The sequence below is a fragment of the Ambystoma mexicanum genome, chromosome 1p, assembly GCF_040938575.1.
Source record: "Ambystoma mexicanum isolate Mex_15411 chromosome 1p, UKY_AmexF1_1, whole genome shotgun sequence".
Taxonomy (NCBI): Eukaryota; Metazoa; Chordata; class Amphibia; order Caudata; family Ambystomatidae; genus Ambystoma; species Ambystoma mexicanum.
The window spans coordinates 1,225,943,941-1,225,965,960 of record NC_090921.1 but is presented as its reverse complement, the minus strand read 5'-3'; the positions used below and the strand labels follow the sequence as shown (position 1 = coordinate 1,225,965,960).

General features: G+C 46.0%; 1 protein-coding gene across 1 annotated transcript in view; it reads left to right on the top strand.

Annotated features, from left to right (window-relative positions):
* The first annotated feature begins 11,676 nt into the window (after nucleotides 1-11,676).
* Nucleotides 11,677-22,020, top strand: part of LOC138452295 (mucin-19-like) — a 127,445-nt gene continuing 117,101 nt past the window's right edge. Inside the window, exons 1-3 of the mRNA XM_069604962.1 lie at nucleotides 11,677-11,773; nucleotides 13,148-13,174; nucleotides 20,517-20,645. Of these exons, the coding sequence (XP_069461063.1) occupies nucleotides 11,713-11,773; nucleotides 13,148-13,174; nucleotides 20,517-20,645 (217 nt within the window). The 5' untranslated portion in view covers nucleotides 11,677-11,712. The remainder of the gene's footprint in view (nucleotides 11,774-13,147; nucleotides 13,175-20,516; nucleotides 20,646-22,020) is intronic.

The window sequence follows — 22,020 nt, the reverse complement described above, 5'->3', positions numbered from 1 at the left end:
TAGCATCATTTTTAACACTTCTATACACTTTTTCATTCGCAAATGCAACCGCACTTTGAGAACGGGTCTGTACTTAGTTAACTGTTCGGAAATGCATTTTTAGCTGCTCTAGGAACTTTGAAGCTCAAAATGTACCTTAGAAAAATGGCATCAGCTATTGCCATCCCTCCTCCTTAAGAGCCACCACCACCAGCTGGAGGACATACAGAACGAAAGACGCACAATACTTCAAAAGACAATAAAGAGGACCAGGAAGATGAGGTAAAAGTGCCTACCTCTATCACCCATAGATAATCATGGATGTGGCAGTTCTTTACCACTGTTGGGGATGTACCAAAGGCTAAAGCTACCAAAGTGAAATGCACTGAGTGTACTCAGTTGCCGAACACCTGGGCAGTAATCCTACGGGACCACCTGCATGCACCTCCAAATCCAAGCACTGCAATGTTCTCAGAAAGGCTGTACCTTTCTTAGAAAGTGGTAGGCTGTCTTCCTCAACCTCATATTCGCCAACAAATACTGCAACCACAAAGCCTACTTCTGTGGGACACAAAATCTCACCTGCTACCTTGCAAGCAATAAAAGAGGCTGTTGATCCATATCTTTCAAAGACAGGAGTACTCTGTATATAGCGCAACACGCCACTCTGCAGAGGGGAGCAATTTCAAAGTGATTTTGAAGCTCTAATCAATGAGCATGAGAAACAATGCCCCTACCCAGATTTAACACACACACATCTTCCCCTGCCCACCTGCCCCTTCATATCTGTGGTTGTTGCCCCTTCCCTAATTTCCCTCCCCGCCATAATTTCTGGTGTCTCCTGCAAAACATTTTTATCAAAAAAGGTTCCTTTAGGAACCACCTTTCACAGTAAAAAAAATAGAACTAAAAAATAAGCTTTTAGACTCCATCTACTTTACATTTTTCAGTGAGGTAGTTAGATCCAGTAAGATTCTCCAACATTCCCATTAACATTTTCTACTATCCTAATGAACTGTACACTAGAGAAAAAGAAAAAAGCACACAAACAATTTTATGTCTGGAAATCTTCTCTCTAGTATACAATAAAGAGGAAATGTACCAAAATGTCACCCTCATGTGTGTGCCCCCACAGTCACTGTGACTTTGGGGGTGCACAAAATACCAACTCCCATTACTGCACACACTCTCCTTGGGCACAGTAACAGGAGTTGGGGGTTGCCGGAGTGTCCCCCGCCTACCATTGTGGTAATCGGAGGACAAGAAAGTAAAAAAGAAAAGAAAAGCACCCTGTGGTGTCAGATCTGACCCACATTAGTGGGAGGAATTGACGCTGCACGCATGGCAGGGTGATGCCATAAAGGTAAGTGGGGTGAGGTGGTGGGGGGTTTGGAAGGGGATTGCGGGCAAAGAGTTACACTTCCAGGAATTGAAAGAAATTGTGAAAATAGATCAATCTGTTTTGATCAATGTATGCAGTTTAATTGGTTTCTTACTAATAGTGATATGTGAATTGCACCATGTGAACAACCTTCCCAGGTTCAACTGGGCCATTTTCTCTCCACCATCTCACTCTCCACCTACAGTCCCCCTCTGGGCACTATCCTCTCACCTTGGCTTTCCAACATCTACCTGGCCCCTCTAGCCCATTTGATCTCATATCTTCCATGTTATGCAGATGACACTCAGCTCTCCATCAAGCTTCCCTCCTCTGCCTCCTCCTCTTCCTCTCTCATTCCTGACTGTCTGTCTGCCTCCAGGCATGGTGCACTGCTAACAATCTCAGCCTTAATGCTAGTAAGACTGAGATCCTTCTCATTGGGACCCCTGCTCCCTCTTCCCCTCCCACACTCTGGCTGCCACCCGTGGGTCCCCTCCCCTCACCTTATTGTGAGGCAAAATACCTTGGTGTCATCTTCAACTCCACGCTCTCCTTCTCTCCGCACATCACAGACCTTGTCAATAAGGCCCACTTTCAGCTGCACATCTTCAGAGGCATTCTCCCTTTCCTCACCTTCCTCCAGAAACTCAATGTCTCCAGAGCTCTGGTCCTCTCTAGGCTGGACTACTGCAATAGCCTCTCCCTCAATCTGCCTCATTCCTACCTTCTCCCCCATCAACTAAATCCAGAACAGGACTGCAAGACTTATCCTTTGCCTCAAGCCCAGGGACTGCATCTCTCCAACCCTAAAATCTCTCCACTGGCTCCCAGTTGCTGTTCAGGTTCAAGGCCCTCTGCATCATTCACAAGGCTTTCTGGGGCCTAGGAACCATCTACATCCAACTCTCGCCCCTTAAATACCACCCTGGTAAAGCTCTTCAGTCAGCTAGCTCTAACTCCCTGCAGATCAGATGTTTTTCCATGCAGAGAGTGGGGCGTAGATCTCTCTCCTCCGCAGGTGCCTCCCTCTGGAATCGCCTCCCTGCCCCTCTCAGACTTAAGCTGGATCGCCTTAAGTTCTGGAAGCTTCTCAAGACCTTCTGTTTCTCTTCTTCCTTCCCTCTTAGTCTCACCTGCTAATGCCCTTGTCTGCCTTTTGATTGGCTGCATGGTTCCTTAAGAGTCTTACAGGGCAGCAGGACCCTCTAATCCAGTCTACCCCTGCACTTGGTTTCCCCTGCCCCCCCTCCCCTCAACCTCCACTTGCCCTTCCAGGCCCCTTCCCCTGCACTAGCCGGCTGGGCCTGCACCCTTGTAGCTCTTCCAACCCTTTAACTTGCACTTACCCCTTGGACCTTCCTTCCCCTGTAATCTCTGCTTTCCCTTGTCTATGTCCACCTGGCCTCCTATGGCACTTGGCCATTCTCACGGGCCCTTCCGCCCTGCCTGGCACTTCCTCCCACCCTCTCTCCTGTACTTCTCCACTGCACTTGCACAATCCGATTGTCACAAGGCCTAGTAGGATTGCTTTTTGTTTTGTCCACCCTGTTCCCCCACCCTCTTGTTGTTGTTGTGCCTTGAAACACATGGTTATAGGCGCATTAGAAAATTATAAATAATCAATAAAATAAAAATAAAATTAAAAAATGTAAAGCAGTCACAGGAGGTCAACAGGCTTACCTTTGTATCTTCTATTGTGAGCCATGGTGGTAATTCAGTCACCGTGTTTAGTGTGCGTCAATTCATTGTTTGATGCATCACAGAAGTTCTTTGTATATTATGAAATTTGCAAAACACACTCCTGTGTCACTTTAATTTCTCTGTAAAATGAATACATTCTGTGAGGTTTTTTTCCCCAAAGCCATCAGAAGGTGGATAGTATGTTTTCCAATGCCTTGAAAAAATCAGTCAGAAAAGCCATTGGGGCGCTGACCAGGACAAGCAGAAATGTTGGTGTTAAGATCATTTTGATAGATTTCAGCCCCCCCCCAACCACTAGCAAGTTAAAAACAGCAGGTCTATGTATTAATATGCGATTGATTTCTGCCATGGTAAATTCTGCAGTAGATGTCATGGTTCTTGCTGAGGTATTTGATGCCAACTGGTTTCCAAGGCAATTTGAGATACTGATAGATCCAGGGGAGCAGTTTTTTTCCCAGATGGCTTTGCATCCTGAGTTTGCACTATGCTCACCTATAAGTGACATCGAGACTGGGATTGATTTTTCAATGGGATTACAACACTTTCCAACTCCCACCCAAGCCAATAACCATATCAACAATTTAACATATTTCTCAAATTGGATAACTATAGTTTCATCTTCAACCTATTATGAAGTGGGTTAGATTGGGAGGACATGAACAATATTAATCACATTTCCTACAAACATGAGAGGAGGTGTCAAGAGACGGGGAAATGGGGACAAAGCAGACGAATTCAGGAGGAGAATCAATGAAAGGGAAGATATGGGGTAGGACAGGTACCACTTATATTTTAATGCCTATACAATTCACATGCCACAAGTACAGAACCACATTGCCCTAGGGCAACATCACTCATTGCTCTTGGAATGTGCCTTCCTATGTGATGTGCCGCAAGGTTCTCAGGGTGACTGGAAACCTCGATCCCCAGGTAGTTAAGGCTTCCCTTTGCACAACCTACCCACCCATCCGGTAGATATTTCCCGCTGACATGCCCTTGTGATTAGTAGGACATATGTTTTTGGAAATACATTTTTAGTAGGAAAATGATACAAAATGCTCAAATAGGCAAAGGAGTGTAGGGGTTGGAAAGCCTGGATTTGATATTAGCAGAAAGATATCATCTTCATACGCAATTACTTTATGCATCTTGAGGTGCCATCCTTTTGCCTGCTATAGCGGGATCCTGTCACAATGCAGCATAAAACAGGTATGTACAATACACCTTGAAATAACACTACTAACCCACCCCCAATCCCTATAATGTCCACAAACAGAAAAGTTCACAGAATACACCCCAGCACCTACATAACATTTATTCACCTATAAAAAGAGCTGAGATGAGAGTTTGCAGCACACACTTTTTGCTCACTGTACCTTTCACAGATGGGAAATATCCATTTGCATATCAGTCTTTGACCCGCGCAAATGGGCAGTCCAGCACCGAAATGCTATGGCGATTCCTCTCTGAACAAAAGTACCAACAGCAACCCCATACACGTGTTTCAGTTTTGTTGGGCCTCATCAGTGAGGTGAGTCCGGTGTCGTGCAATGGGGATTTACCAGTGTAGTCCGACCCTGGTGGGACCGGTAAGTCCCCATTGCACCAACCATTCCCCATTCGCATTTGAGCCCCCATAATGGCAGGCCCGTAATTAGCAGTCTGGTCCCCTAACGGGACCCGTAAGGGACGGCGGTCCGACCACACGTCCCTTGCGGTTCCCGTTATGGGACCTCAGAATCGGGCAGTAGGGGATTACCGGCACCGGTCTCCTTACCGGTGCCCGCTATCCCCTACCGCCCGACTTGTAATGACCCCCATGTTAAAAAAAAAATGCAACCTATATTGCATATCAGCGCCACAGACAAACTAGAAGTGTGCGGCATGACACTTCCTATGTATCAACAAGCAACAAAGCGACTTAATAGCTTAGAAAAATGTATTTCCAACACAGCCGAATTGGAGAAAATAATGACTTTGTGTCTAAACTGCAGAGTAATTCTAAAACGTAACCTTGACAAAGGTTTGGAAGCTACAGTTGTTAGCTTCCAAACATAGTCACATGACAACAACATTCAGTTTGTCAACATCCACTTTGACAAACATGCAGAAGTTAAAAAAAAATTGGCCAGACAATAGCAAGTTTCCTTTTTTCAAAGACATGTACGTACGTAGAGAGCAATTTTCCCTAATTCTTGCATATGCTGTTACTATTCACAAATCACAAGGTCTAACCCTAGATCAAGCATTGATTGACATTGGCAGCACAGTCTTTAAAGAATGTATGAGTTACGTATCACTTTCACTTAAAAGACAAGTAATACAAAGAGAAGCTATAGCAGATCTCCCAACAATACCGCTAAAAAACAACCAACTCCTTCTGCATCAAACAAAACAACCACAAAACTGTCTAGTACAAAGTCAACTGTGCATCCATCAGAAAAGAAAGACACAAATGTCTCTTCACCAGAAAGTTCTGCAGGCCCATCAAACGATCCACAAGCAGAACTCTCTGTCTTTTCCAAGTTGCTCATTCATGGCGCTGTCACCAAACTACTGTGCTGTCCACGGACAGCTATGAAACCTGCCCGACCTTTTTGAACATACAAAAATAACCCCATATCATATTTTTCAACTCCCCTACCCTACCCAGCCCCTCTTTCCACCACCAAATGACACAAAATGTGTTTTCCAGACTTTTTCCCCTAGCGCATTGTCCGCTGACAGCCACGACTGTCTGCGGATCCAACATGACGGGCATTTCCAAAAATATGACGCTCCTCATGCTCTTCACCATCCAATCTATGGGCGCATCCGATGTCTGCACACCTCATGTCGGCCTCTGGGCCAATCCGAGGCCTGTACGAGGACCGAACAGGGAAGTGAGTCCACGGACCGAACCCAGATATCACTAATCTTTTTTACCTACTTTTTGGTCATTTCAAAAAAAAATACTGGACATATTTACACCAAATTTACAAAAGCACACTTTTGGAAACAAGCCACCACTCCTCCACCCATGCCGGAAATTTGGTAAAAATCCATCCAGCGGTTTGGGCTGTAGGTGTGAGCAACATTTGTTTTCCATTGCCTCTATGGGAAAACCCACACATTTTGGGAGCCCCCCCATAATCTTGCCCCCCCTCTACAAAACCTCACCAAACTTTGCAGAATCAATCTGACGGCCATATATTTTTTTTGCAAAGTTTTGTGAGGATTCATCTATGAGGGCCAAAGTTATAAGCTGCCCAAAATGTGTTCTTCCTATGGGTTGAGCAACTTAACCATAATTACAGAGCCACTACCGCAGCCCCTCTAATATATAAAATATAGTGTTACAGTCACTGCACTATAATTAAGTTGAGTATCACGTTCCATAGGAAACCCGAAAATTGAATTACGAATAGCTTTTGACTTACATTGCAGGCCCTGTAATATATAAATTACAGTGTTGCAGTCGCTGCACTATTAATAAATTGAGTAACAAGCTCCATAGGAAACCCCAAAAATGTAATTGCTAATAAGTTTTGACTTACATGACGGATTTGGCTGATATTTTGTAAACAAAAGGTATGTTACCGGACCCCCAGAATGGAATGTTGGGAAGGATTTGAGATAAAATGAAAAAGTTATTAAGAAAACAAAAACGCTGTTTTCGGCCTACTGACATTCATTTCCCCATGGAGAAAAAGTCCACATTTCTGCGCAGAGCATAAACTGGTGGATGGAATTGGACCAGGTTCGTCCAGTAGATATTAAAATATTTTACAGAGAAAGGGGTACCGCCTTCTCCTAAAAGTATACCTATATCTCCCATGGTCCCTTATTACGGGAATAACCGGGGTTAGCTGAAAATGAAAAAGTGAAAAGAATCTATTTGAAGGAGGAAAAAAGAGGAAATGGCTTCAGGCTAGAGGTAGGGAGGGGGAAAGAGGACACCATGTGAAAATGGGGATTGGGTGGGGGACTGAGCTGGGGAGTTCAGAGCTTGAATGTTTTCACATAACTGGGATTATTTTCACATAACTGTGGTTATTTGTAGTCATTATTATTATTGGGGTTATGGCAAAACTTACATTTTTTTAAAAGAGAGAGTTAAAAAAATGAGATTAATACCAAAAACGTGGAATGTTACAGATACAGTGAGGCGTGGAGCAATATATGTGGCAAAAGACTATGGCTACTGGGTTACTTTAAGAAACCGAATGGTGAAATATGGAAAGTGGGCATGGCTGGTGGGCCTCAACCAAACCTAGTGAGGTAACATGTCAAGGGACCTCGGCGGAAGACCATGCTATTGAAGCAATATGTAGAGTGGCCACCGTCGTACGCTGTGGGCACTGGCCATGGGCCTAGGCCATGGCTTGTGGGACTGGAAGAAAGCTATTTGGGCAACATGTGAAGGTGCCAGGGCCGAAGGCCAAGGCCAATGGTCATGGGCAAAGGTCATGGCTAGTGAGCAGGAAAGAAATGTAGTGTTTTGAAAGATGCAGTGGGCACAGCCGAAGACTGTGCTAATTGGCCAGGGCTGACGGCTGATGACCCTAGCTAGTGGGCCTGAAAGAGATGTAGAGTGTCTGCGGCTGAAAGCCTTAGCCACCTACTGGGTCCAAAAGAAACATATTGGGGGAACGTGTACAGTGAACACAGCAGGAGCAGATAAGATGTTCAGATTTTACCCAGCAAAACATTTGAAATTCTTACAGATGTGGGAAGTCATGATGACCGTAACTCGGTGCATTCTAGTGAGGTCACCAAGGGGGGGCCAGGGCCCTCCCAGAGTTGGTGGACAATATCCCAGGTGTGGTGTGATGTTGATCCCCTGAACACCCTCACTTAGCCTCCATCACAAAGCAGGAGGGGCAGGAGAAAGCAACATGTTGCACAACAAATCTGCTGGTCATTTAAGGGACCCTTATGTTTGTGTGGGGCAGTGCAGTCCCCTCCTGTTTCCATTTGCAGCGATATTCAGGCCTTGACCATAACGAAACCTACAGTAACAACTCTGAAAAGCTCATCTTACTCATCATACTCACCTTGGGTCCTGCTGGAGATCTGACTTTGCTGTGGTACTAAATCCAGGTCGCCTGTGTGGACACACACAAACAAGGAATCCAAGATGGCTGACTGGATTTTTAAATTTGCAGTCTAACCATCGCCCGGATAATGTTCTATGACATTCACTATGTCACGATCCGGACCAATCCCAAGGCTCAAGGAAGAACCTGGGCCGAGAAACTAGCTGCCTGGCGCAGGCCCAGGCTGTTGCCTATGTAGCCCCTTCCAAAATGCCCACCGCGACTGGACCAGTCAACATGATTCAACATGGCTGCTAGAGGGCCATAATACATGTTTCCCTGGTGGTCTAGTGGTTCTGGGTGGGCCCAGGGCTATGTAAGCCCCGCCCTGGGCCACACCCAGTGCTTAGCATTTTCTCCGGCTGCCAGCGTGACGCTTGCCTGCCTCGGAGCTCCTTCGTGCTGCACTACGGGTCAAGATATCAAGAAACCAGCTCTGCACTATGGGTCAAGACATCGAGAAACCAGCTCTGCACTACATGTCAAGACCAGCTCAGCACTAACCAAGGCGACGCGAGGCAAGATCCATTGAAAACACTTACCAGGACGCGAGCAGACCGCAGACTTCTTCCGGGTCCGTTTCTTCATCATCCGCTGGATTCTTCTTGCACCTCTACTCCCCGCGCACTGCAGCGCCTGAAAAACTCACAAAGGGACACAAGGGTAAGCAAAGATTTGTTTCAACTGTTCTCATCCCACCCACCATCCGCGTATAACTTACCAGGACAGCTGGGCTTAGGAAAAGGCGTTGCAGACTCCATGCCGACCTTTTGACATACCGTGCCTTGGGGAGTAAAAGGCAGAAAGACATTAGAACTCTTGAACATTTACTTATACGGAAAGGTGGATAGAGGGTGTCGCAGCTGGCCTGGCCATCCACCTTGCCTCAGTGAAGGAACTGGGGTGAAATAGAACTAAACTGGTACAAGCCTCAGTGAAGGAACTGGGGTGAAATAGAACTAAACTGGTGCGAGCCTAGTGAGGAAACTGGGAAGCAACATCTATGAACCAGTGACTACAAACTGAAAAGACATTGGTAAAGACGCCCGGAGGCGCAACGCAAACAACGTTGTTCCAGAATCAAGTCTTCCAGATCATTCCTACCTCTCTGACCACTGGGTGTCTAAACCTGCAGTGAGTAGAGGGGAGGGAGAGTTTTGGGCAACATCAGGAGGTGTTCACAGACCGAACCAGCACTCGCCGACAGACCGGACCAGGCACTCCTGCAGGGCCCCAGAGGTAAGCGTTACACACTGCGCCTGATAGGGTAAAGCAATTCCACAGTAACCAGTCACAGGGCCACCACAATAAGAATGCACATGTGAAGGTCTGTGTAAAAATATTTGCCCCAGGGGAGGAGTTGCTAGACTTGAAAAGCGATATCCCAGGAGGGGAATGTTTTTGGAGTGAGTTGGTGCTTCAGGAACGAGACTTTGGAAGCAATATGAAGAGGCTGGACCAGGGATGTTGCTAGGTCTGGAAAAGATCTGGGACTGCGCTAATGTTGGGACTGTTGGGACTCAGGGTTAGCTAGCCTTTGTTTGTAGCCCCTGATCTTATATCGGGGTTACAACCAAAATACCCAGGGCTATAGCCCCCTACTCCCCCCTAGCAACGCATCTGGACACATGAGGGAAAGAAGAGATATCAGGAGGGGGAAGACCTGAGGGTTTTTCGGAGGACTGAGACATCGTGAGGCCGAAAGAGGGAGACATCAGGAGGTAGTAAGAAGAAGAAATTAGATGGCGGAAGGAAGAAGACACCAGCAGGAGGCAGGAGGAAGACATCAGGAGGTGCTTTGAAACCAGAATGATGTGCAAACGGCTAGTAAGGCCGTAGCTAGATAGGGGAAAGAAGATGTTAGAGGGCACTTTTAACCTAAGAAGGGGTATGGGTCTGGGTCACATCAGAAGGGGTTAAAGGCATGGTGCAGGTGTTCTTCTACCGTTTACAAGTATGTGGCATGCAGCTGTTCAGATAGCACAACAAGCTGAGTGCTTGTTTTGGACATCTGTGCGTAGCCTGCTGGCACTGGATCGAATAATGGCGCAGCCAACTGAGCCTTTCATCTGTCCGAGGTTGAAAAATAGAGTACCACACGGTGGGTAATGATATCAGCTGTTATTACAGTACGTTGATGCCCTCGGGTAAGCTAGCGCTATATAATTACTAGTATTACTATTATGGCAATGGAGGATTACGATCAAAGCAGGAGTGGAGGGTAGGCTCAGAGGAAAGAACTGCGGACACAAAGAAAAGGAGGTCATAAAACCCTCTGAACTTCTTCTGTGGAAATTTGGGTCAGGGAACCCCAGTTGGCTCTATCTGCAAGTTGCAGAGAAACTCCATCTGTATACGTGGCTCGTGGAGGAGGCACAGAGATGTCGACAGCACCTGCAGGAAGGATCAGAGGTGGTCATAACCCACCGTCAATGGGAGACAGATAAGAGGAATTTTGGAAAGAGCGCTCCAGATTCTTGTGAACTAAGTAAGGAGAACCCTGAATGGTGGAGCGTTTGACAAAATATTGTCCTGGCACTGAATGTTTGAGTTTGACCCTAAAGAGTTGTTTTTGTGTAAACTAAACCATGCTCGTCCCACAGAGTGGGCTTGGAATCCGTGTGGAGAAGCTTGCCTAGATGGCAGGTATAATGGTTCCCCATGTGAATTTAGACTGTACAGTCATAAGCTGGTCTTACCTTATTGGTGTTACTCCCCACTCTCGAGGTTCTTTAAGCAAATGTGCCATTATTGCACTGGTGTGGCGGAGGATGGAGGGGAGGTGCAGCATCTGCATGGCAATGACTCTTATGCAAATATGGCTCATAGCATTCAGCCAAATATAGTGATGTACACACTTCATTGACTTGTCATGCCTTCTTGTAGCAGTAGGCAGGAGTTTGTGTTTATGCTTACTCGAGTCACCATCAGGGGCTTCCATTAGCACAAGCTGATAACTATGGCTACAGACTCTTGGTATGGCACTACCATGTATATGTTGCCTTTGGTAACATCTTCAACCCCACCCCATATTTATGGCAGATGGAATCCAAGATTCAAGGTTAGACAAAGGTCAAACACAGAAAGGGAACATTTCTCTTTTATCTTTAAGGTCTATCATAAGGAAACTAACTCTTAGCAGGAAAAAAAAGCATTCCTCGCGCATTAGATATTTGTTAAACCATCCATGATTGTATGCTGAGCAACATTTCTCACATAATGTCACTGTATGCATTGTAGTCTACATGAAAGTAGGCTGACACAAATTGAGATGTTCACTGCATTTGTGCAGAGACTGCAAAGCAAAACCACAGTTGTCCCGCAATAACAATGGCCCTGTAAAGAAGTGAGCAGGCATGACGATGTTATCTTCGCACTCTCATCAGGTGCCCCCCCCCCTGCTCCTCCCCTCATGTGCCTCATTGTGTAGAAGACACACCCTCTTCTGGGTAAATTCCTGTGCGCCACACAATTAGTTCGCTTTTGAATTTAAACTTTATTGCTGTGTTCGACTGACAGCCTTATATTTTTCCCTAGGATCCTAAAGGACCCCCGAAGAGAGGGGGAAACACGATGGCTTCAACCAGCTGGAAAATCACGCAATGCAGATGGCTAATTGTTTGGATTTTGGGCAGTAAGTGAAGATACATGTTTGAAAGAATCTAATGTCTTATTTATTTATTGTTCACTTTTTTAAAATAATTGGTGTCTTGTCTGTGTGGTGTCTTACTTTTTTTTTTTTAAAGAATTGGTGTCTTGTATGTGTGTTATCATACCATTAACTTGAATTCCAATAGGGTCCCCATACCCTGTTCTAGTTACTTGTGTTCTTTGTTGCATAAGTGAGCACAGGCAGTAATGCTTTTAATCTGCACTAGGGGAACGTACGACCCTCACTTTTCATCTCTTGGCAGTGCAGCCCCCTGCAGCACCATTTTGGGGAGGTTTAAGGGTCCATTTCACTCTGTACTGTGTTCAAGGGATTTTTTATAAAGTTGACTGGGTAGACTGCTGAGGATCCCAAAGTCTGCGGGGAATCCTCAAGTGGGTCCTTGGAGATCAGTACTCCGATCCCAACAGAGCAGCAGGATTGAAGGCACTTGTTTAGAATTAAAAAGTGCAATGGCAACCTCCAGGCTCAGCATGGCAGCCACGCGGACACAGCCAGCGACTTCCACTTCTGATTCACTGCGTCTATGCAGTGGAAGGGTTGCCTTTGAAGAGCACAGAAGCAGTGCACCTTTACCCGTCTGTATCCGGTGTGGAGGGGGATAAAACCGTGAGTGAAAGTGCCTGAAAGTGCTGATGCCGTAGCAAAGGGGCTCTTTGCATGAACTCTGTAGGTCTCTGTAGAAGGAGCCTGGGAGTATTCTCACAGGGCACACTGCCTTACCTGTCATGCAGGGCCATTTCGAAACGGTGTCTTGCTCTTATTTTCTTCATAGAAAAGAGTATCCAGGTCAAGTGTTTGTTGCGCAACCGCAGCCCTACATGAGCAAACCGACATTGCCCTGAAGGAGCTCTCATGTGCTTAGTTATCACTGCCAATAATGATTACACGTTCTTGATTGTGGGTCTTTAAATGTGGCTATTTGAGGCATAACATGAACCCATTGAAGGTTAGTTGTGTGTTTTTTCTTTGTTTGGGAAGGGCAATGGGAGGTTTGGTCGCAGTAGAATTCATCAAATCTGTCCAATTCTTTTGGCCGAATTTGGCAGAAAATATATGTGAGGCAGTTGGGGGCAGGGGATAATCGTGATAATACATATGGGGGCACTCAGAGGGCCTCCCCCCATATATTTGAGGCCAAATTGATAAAACAAAATTACGAATTCGAATTCTACGAAAAAACCTCGACCAAATCAACTGGAAGCTTTGGGAGACTTTACCTTAGGCAGTGGCTGCATGTGCAGAACCAGGAGCATGGTTCTCTTACTTGCACCACTGGCGAAAAAAACATTGCCTGCCAAATGCAGAGCTAACGCCATCTGTCTTCTTTCTTTTCAGCTTGTCTGCTGACCTTACATCTGGCAGGTAAGAAAACCGATCACTGAAAGTTTTGCTTGCGTTTCAAAGTGTTTGTGTTTTATTAAAGGGTTTTGTTGCAGAGTAATACAGGCTGGGGGTGTGGGGTGGAGTCATAGCCATGAGCCATGAGCCATATATAGACAGGAACAGGTGTGCACCCAATGTCCAGAAGAACACTCCCTTCCCTTGATAAGACCTGGGTGGCCATCAGAGGACATTCTTCAACCAGACTCTGAGGTCAAGAAAGAAAGTAGTCGGCCGTTTCAAATCCTAGTCTGGGTAAACATGCATATCGACCCTGTAAAATCTGAGCTCATTCCAGGAAATTAGGGCTTCTGGATGGAGGGCAGAGAATATTTCAGGACATTAGGGCTTCTGGATGAAGGGCAGAGAATTTTCCAGGAAATGGGGGCTTCTGGATGGAGGGCAGAGACTTTTCCAGGACATTAGGGCTTCTGGATGGAGGGCAGAGAATTTTCCAGGAAATGAGGGCTTCTGGATGGAGGGCAGAGAATTTTACAAGACATTAGGGCTTCTGGATGGAGGGCAGAGAATTTTCCAGGAAATTAGGCCTTCTGGATGGAGGGCAGAGAATTTTACAGGACATTAGGGCTTCTGAATGGAGGGCAGAGAATTTTCCAGGACATTAGGGCTTCTGGATGGAGGGCAGAGAATTTTCCAGGACATTAGGGCTTCTGGATGGAGGGCAGAGAATCTTCCAGGAAATGAGGGCTTCTGGATGGAGGGCAGAGAATTTTCCAGGACATTACGGCTTCTGGATGGAGGGCAGAGAATTTTCCAGGAAATGAGGGCTTCTGGATGGAGGGCAGAGAATTTTCCAGGACATTAGGGCTTCTGGATGGAGGGCAGAGGATGTTCCAAGAAATTAGGCCTTCTGGATGGAGGGCAGAGAATTTTCCAGGACATTAGGGCTTCTGGATGGAGGGCAGAGAATTTTCCAGGAAATGGGGGCTTCTGGATGGAGGGCAGAGAATTGTCCAGGACATTAGGGCTTCTGGATGGAGGGCAGAGAATTTTCCAGGAAATGAGGGCTGCTGGATGGAGGGCAGAGAATTTACCAGGACGTTAGGGCTTCTGGATGGAGGGCAGAGAATTTTCCAGGAAATTAGGCCTTCTGGATGGAGGGCAGAGAATTTTCCAGGACGTTAGGGCTTCTGGATGGAGGGCAGAGAATTTTCCAGGACATTAGGGCTTCTGAATGGAGGGCAGAGAATTTTACAGGAAATTAGGGCTTCTGGATGGAGGGCAGAGAATTTTCCAGGACATTAGGGCTTCTGGATGGAGGGCAGAGAATTTTCCAGGAAATGAGGGCTTCTGGATGGAGGGCAGAGAATGTTCCAGGACATTAGGGCTTCTGGATGGAGGGCAGAGAATTGTCCAGGACATTAGGGCTTCTGGATGGAGGGCAGAGAATTTTCCAGGACATTAGGACTTCTGGATGGAGGGCAGAGAATTTTCCAGGAAATTAGGCATTCTGGATGGAGGGCAGAGACTTTTCCAGGACATTAGGCCTTCTGGATGGAGGGCAGAGACTTTTCCAGGACATTAGGGCTTCTGGATGGAGGGCAGAGAATTTTGTACATGCCTGTTGCAGCGGGTTGAAAGGATTCCCTTGGTCAGGGTGCGGCAGGCGGGGTCCTAGCTGCATGGCAGCATCACAGATCTAAGACTTGGTTGCTTCTCCCAGCAGTGATACAGCGGAAGCAGCGAAAAGCAAAAGCGGGGTAACGCCAAAGGAACTTGGCCTCGAGGATCATGCCTTTTCCATGTTCTGCTTCCGTCTGCACTCTGCTATGTTCTCTGTTTGGCTTCATTTACCCGCCCTCGGTTCCTTAAAGGAAAGACCCCCTGGGGCCATGTAGCAGAAAGTGATGCAGAACAGGCTTCACTCGCACAAGTGCAATTTCTGAAAGGCGTTTTCTTGCAGCGCTGGAGTCTGTGCGGGGACACCGGTTCCAACCCATTGTACTGAGCCAACCACACACGCTTTAAAACTTGCTTTCATGTCCACGCACTTATTATGACATCATTAGGGTGCCCTCTCAGTCTCACTTTTCAGGATGGAAAGACACTACGAATTCTGACTAAACTAACACAACGTCGCCTCTGTTGCCTGTTTGTGAACACCAACAACCTCTTCCCTTCTTATTACATGTTTCTCATTGCTGAAGCTTGTCACATCAGTGATGAATTGATTGGATTCTGGGGAGGGACATGCTACCATACCGGATTTGTCCTACTCCAGGACTGGGGGGCCTGAAACATGCTGGATTTTCAGGACACCCCTCATTAATATTCATGAGATAAATTTGCATACAAAGATTCTAAATGTATGCAAATGTGCTTGCATGAATATTAATGAGGGATATCCTGAAAGCCTATCCTGAAAGGCTTGGATATGGACAACCTTGCACTATACAGTCACCATAAGTGACCAGTCAGGCAGCATCACTATGCCTGCATCCCATGCTTTAGCATAACTTGGGGGTGCTGAGAAGGCCCCCATCAATGTCTAGCTGAGGAGGTAGATCCTCGAGCCCCCCTTGCTGAGTTTTCTTCATTGGATGTTTGTATGGGTAGGTGTCCAACTTGCCACGCCACTTCCAGCTGAAAATGTGCGTTATGCCATCAATAAGAGTACGCACAGAAAGAGCTACATGAATCACCTGTGGTTATTCCCTTTTTCATGCACCATTCCTTGAACCTCCATATGCTAAATATGAACCATGTTTACCGTCACCTGCACCAGACGCGTATTCATCCACAAGGACCCGCCCCAATCTATCCTCCGTCCGCGTCTTAGCCATGCACCTCACTTGCAAGCAGCCTTGTATCTGCGGCTGCTTGTTCTGATGCAATAACTTCTGTATTGCACTACTCTATGCTCTTCCTTTCTTTTAACCCTGGACTTTCTTCGTGGACCACAAGTTACTTGGGCTGGGAAGTGGAGTACGGTATTTACACCATCTATGAAAGGACTGGGGTGGTGGCATCCCTTGTGCAAAGCGTAATGCACTGCAGAGGACCTCAATGCCCACAGGTGCGTGAGAATGCACACTGGCACTTTCAGAACTGCGCCAGCGAACATGTGCACCCAGTGCATTTGATATCAACAAAGGAGCAAAAAGGAAGCTTCTGGAATATCAAAACTGCCCAGGGCACAAAACTGGTGCAAGATGCCAGTTTTGTCATTGTGTAGGACTTTGTGCAATTAATGCAATGGGAGCCAAAGAACACAATCACGTGATGCCATAATGGGCCTCAAATCCCCTTTTGGTCCTAGCAATATCCCAATGCAAACGTCGGTCTATCCTACTGCAATGTAGGCAGGAGGTAGGAGTGTGTAGAGAAGGCATTTGACGAATGACAATGTCATGTACATTACATACTGCACAGCTCTCTGTGAAATCTGGGGGTCAGAGTTACAGAAATGTGTCTGTTTCCTATTTGTTGTTTGAGGTATTTGTACTCCCTATTTTTCTTTTTCTGGAGTATTTGCTAGTTTTGAGGAGTGGCTGATACCCCCTTATCTGTAGGGCTGATGCTACTATTGCCAATGTAACAGGCTCTATTTGCAGTTCTACAAACTGTACCTCTATCGCCTCTTCTTTCTCTCTGCCCACTAACACCTCCCATTCCCCCTCCTCCCCTCCTTCTGCCTGTCTCCCATTTTTCTAACTGTTTCGTTATGTTTATTGGATCTGCCCACTTTAATTCAAAATAAAATGTACTTCAAACCTTTGTCTTACCCCCTTCACCCTCACCTCGATGTCTCTGTTGCACACATTCTAAATCCCACCCTCCTTGTCTGTAGCAATCCCGTGCTAAATGCCCAGCTCCAGATCTCCCTTGCCTTTCCCGCTCCTCACATTCCAATCCTCAACCACATTAAAACCTTATTTATGCGATGAGGATAAGTATAGAAGAAAGGAAATGTGTCAGTCATCACGCTATTTCCGGATATGCCATGTCTCAAAATGAATGTTTCTACTGTCTCATGGTTTAATGCAGCTTACCCTGGTTTAATTTTTTTATTTTACCTGTTATGTGGCACTCAAGGACCACCAATTACCCAAATCTATTGCATTGGCGTAAAGTTAGGAGGCAGATGATATGTCAAGAGGGACACAGCTTGTGGGTGTTGTTTGATTATGTACTGCCAGTGGCCATGGTAATCCCTAGGACCATTCCCACCCACTACCTGCCTCTCCTCAAACTAAACACATCCACCTGGGATCTCTTTGAGCTCAGTCTATCAAGCAGCGAGATCAAACTTTGACTTCACAGTGTTTTATCTAAGCAGTCTGCTGAAAGTTACTGGCTCAATTGCAGCTAAAAAAGCGCTACTGATGTAATAACTATGTCAGGTAACAATATCCCTATGTATATGGTCGCCATATATAACGTGTGGAACGTGGGTCCTAGAGTGGAGTTCACCTTGCTAAGATCTAGTATTGATAATCCTTTTAGTTGTGAGTGATATTGGTTGCAAGAACACAGGTAGGTTAGTGTTGAGACATAGCCCATACCTCATTTGTTTGTTGGAGAGAAGAGGTGGGGAGTGGGAGGGGGGAGTTAACCCGGATATCTTGCATTTAAAAGTTTCAAGAAATTGATTTTCCATGCAGCTTTACATATTTTCGTGCTGGTTGTGAAGGGGTTTCTTTATTTGATTTTTTGAAACGCCCTTTTTAGGTCCAGACGGGGCTCTCATGTCCCCATGTGGTCAGCCGACACGTGTTTCGACCCATAGGTCCTTCTCAAGGCTATGGATTGTGGTCCGGCGCCCCCTGTGGGGTCCTGGTCAATACTGGATGTGTCCTGTATATAATTGAGAAGGCACAATGTCTTACAACAGGTTTGCAAAAGTGAACACAATATAGCATAAACACAAAGTTGTCATTATCTCAAAACATGGAGGGTATCTCGTTCATAAATCTAAGAACTCAACCGTCATTTCACTGTTTGGTACTCTAATTATTTGACACCTCTGTGGACTCTCCAAAGGTTGTGGGCTTGACATGTTTCTGTTCATTTCTAACTAATAGCGAACATTCTTCGGGAGGTTTCTCCCAATTAGTTTTGTATTGCTGTAATAATATCAATTGTTCGACTCTCGTGGTTCTTGTAAGTGTACTTGGCCTGCACTTGTTCTGTGGGGGCGCACAACACTGAAGAAAGTTGTTGCGAGGACTTCACTGGGTCTTGTGCTTTCCTGCTGTTGGTAGGTTTTGCAGGTTATCCCTGCGGAGGCAGGTTCTCAAGGAGCATCAGGACTATTTCTGTAGTCTGGATAGGTAGATGGCAGCCTGGATCCTGTCTTTAGTTCCCTTCCAATGGCTTGAGGATGAGTAGAGCAAATCCCTTTTTATGATTGTAATGCGTGTAATTGTGTTGTTTCAACCCGCTTTCGGAACTACGGTGTGATCAGTTTATGGGTACTTCTGTCCTGACTCCATGCTTAATGTGATTTGGTCCTCGTTCACTGCGGCTCTCCAGGTCGCTGTGTACTGAGAGGCTTGGTAATCCAATAAATGCGTGCGGAACCTGTGCGTTCAGTGGTTCGGTTCTGCTTGCTGTATAGCGAGACGGCGGCATAGCTGCTCTTCCTGATGGTGATCACTTATGAGACACCATTGCAATGCACCCAAGGTAAGCACCCAGGCCCGCTACGATAGATTCACACTGCCAATAATGGTGATCACAGGTGTTCCTCGCGCTACTCACCACATTGGGGGGCAAAGTTTGGTTGGTCATGAAGCTAAGCGGAGCCCCTCGCTTTTCTTTGGCCTACCATGGCTCAGGCGAGCAGGCCGCTACTGCCAAAGCCTTTCCCCCCCAAGGCATTGGCTAATTCTAAAATCAATCATTCTGGTCCCGTAAAATATTGAAAGATAATGAAAGGTGAAAAAGCACATAATTTGTCCCCCTTTATACATAAAATGCACTATAGTCATTCTGACGAAATAAATGGAATTATATCTCAATGAAACCAAGAGATCCCCATTCCCCAGACAAGCTGCATGTACAATATGGGGCTGATTGTCCCAGGTGTTATAAAATAAAATAGGCCTGGACAGGCACTCTGCATATAAGCGACACTCCATTTTAATGTCATTTTCTTTACCGAGTTGAGGGAAGGAGCATAAAATCTGCTTTGCCTCTTACCCCAGATCCTCCCAGAATATAAACCAACATGTCCGCCCACATCTAATTGTGATGTGTTTGGAGAGGCTTGGTGAATCCCTATGGTTTCTGCTTGATTTTTACACCTGTACTTGTCCTTAGGGATTGATGGCAATGCCGGCCACCGTGCATGCATGCGGCAGCTGGCATTACTGCTTGTTTTAGAAGGGGGTGCAAAAAGACGTAGGAAAATTGAGAGAGGTCGGATTCTATCCCTATTTCACCTGCTAGCTAATACTACAGAGAACTGCACAAAAGGAGTTGCGGACATGCATATGCTAGCAGCAGTGCCTGCACAATGACATTTCACCTTTTTCACACCATGGCAAGCACCTTGTGACTATGACAAGCACATTTTATACATTTCCGTAAGAGGACATTTCAGATTGAAGATCATCTTCTGCCTTCTTGTCTTTGTTCTGTCGTGCACAGGCTTTCATTCATTTATTTGATAGCTTGTTTGACACCTCCCCCGCCCCCCCACACGCACCTTGCTTTATCTAGGATGCCACCATTGAATCAAGGCACATGCTGTTGCCGTGGGAAAAGCTCCTATTCACTAAGGCAGCCATATCCGTAACATTATGTTGCAGAAAGAGATCTCTAATCCAGCAAGCAATAGGTTAAAAGTGTTGTGAAGTCTGAGCAACTAAACATATAATTTCTCAAGATTGTTTCTCATTCCTTGTGATGTACTGTGTGATCGGAAAAGTGGACCAGCGATTAAAAAAAAAAGAAAAAAGGCACACCACTGAAACTTATTTTGCCCCCATATAAATCACTATTCCCTTTTCCACTGGCCGTTTGCGTTAGAAAACCACCAAATGAATGCACTTTTACAGGTGACTTTCACAGCTGAAGGTAAGGAGCCTGAAATTTAGAATTGTGCCTTTGTTCCTCTTTAGCTGCCCTGGTTAGTGGCCACGGTGTTCTCTGTGCAACTTGCCAACAAATACAATGGGACTATATGTACCTTGCTTTCATGGCCTTCCTTTCCCGTTCTGAATTGCATTGTTGTGATGTGAAGTGCATGCGGCTGCCATTGAACTGGCGCAACTGGACTAACTGTCCCTATCATTACAGCTTGGCATGCATCCCCATGCGATCCATATGCATACACTCTTTATTATTCCATCCATAGTTGCTGAGTCATCGGAGCCTCCCACATATTCATCAACCCTGGGACCAACAGTATCCTGGCAAACCACCCAATCACAAACAGACGGAGTGAACCATTCGACTGCTGCAGTTGTTTGGACGTCTGAAGCAGGTGAGTGGGACTGCTTAAATGGTACAACAAGGAATGTAAGTGGGTCTTTTGAGAGATTACTCCCAGGAATCAGAGCAACATGATGTTTCATTGGTCTCCGTATGCACTACACCAGTCAGAAGGTCGAACTGAGGGCTGTGAAGACCACTTGGCGTCTCTCTGAAAGAAAGCAATAACTCCTTCAGCCTGCTTTTAGGATACATCCCACACTACCCACTACTTGGGGGTTTATTCCCCAGCTCTACAGGAAGAGTGTTATGCAGCGCTTCTCCATGGACCCATCTACAACAGTCGTTGGGCCTGATTCATGGAATGTTTTGCATGGTGCAAGGTGACTTTGCATTGCCAGCAAACACTCTGCTTCACAGAGCTGTGCAAAGTCTTTTTTTGCCGCGCAAAGTGACTTCCTTATTCCAACCCTGCTGGTATCCTGGCGGTAGAGCCACCAGGATACCAGCAAATGTGGATACCGTTTCAGGCACCCGGTCCGACGGCATTGCCGTTGGATTACGGGTGCCGGTGGAGCAGTGTTGATCCCCATTCATGGAGTCGCATAGTACTCCATGAGGGGACTTGCCGTTGTTACCGCCACTGGCAATGCCACTTCAGTCTGCATTGCTTGGGCAGTTGCCCTCATTGCTAGTCTGGTTGGTCTTAAGCCAGTAGGGTGGCATCATGGGAGGCTCACTCTTATCTCCTCAAAACCGGTCTACAAAAAAGAAAGAGAAAACTTCTGCGAAGAATAAGTCTACAAAAACCAAACAGGTGAGAAAGGAATCTAATTCCTCAGATTCTGACATGGGTGATATAGCAAAGTTACGGTCTTCGACGCCTCCATGTTAGGCGTTACACTCTCTCGGACCTGGAGCTCTGGAGAGATGCGACCGCTCAGTGCAGAAGCCTAGACTTAGATAACTCAGGCTCATTGTGCATCAGAAACAAATAAGTACACATAAAAATGCAAACATTCCATTATTCTAAGTGATCCATAATGCTGATAATATCCCTGAGCACAGAGGACATTGAGGAGGACTTGTAAACATGAACACCTGGCAATGGCTCAAGAAGGGGGCTTTTATTTATATTATAGCTGCCAACCCAATGAGGGTAGGATGTTCGGATTCTATCAGCTATGGGATGACATCATCCCCTCTATTACCACATGATTGCATTAAGAAGGCGCAAAGATACCCTTACGCCTGACACAATGCTCTGATCGTCATCTGTTCATCTATTTTTAGTGAACTTGACACTGTTGATACTAATGTATGGGCCTTTGCTTCTTTATGTGCCCAATTGGAGCATCCTAAAACCTAGAGCTCTAAGCTATATATACATAGAGCGGAAGCCCTTCCATTGATTTCTGAATCAAGTA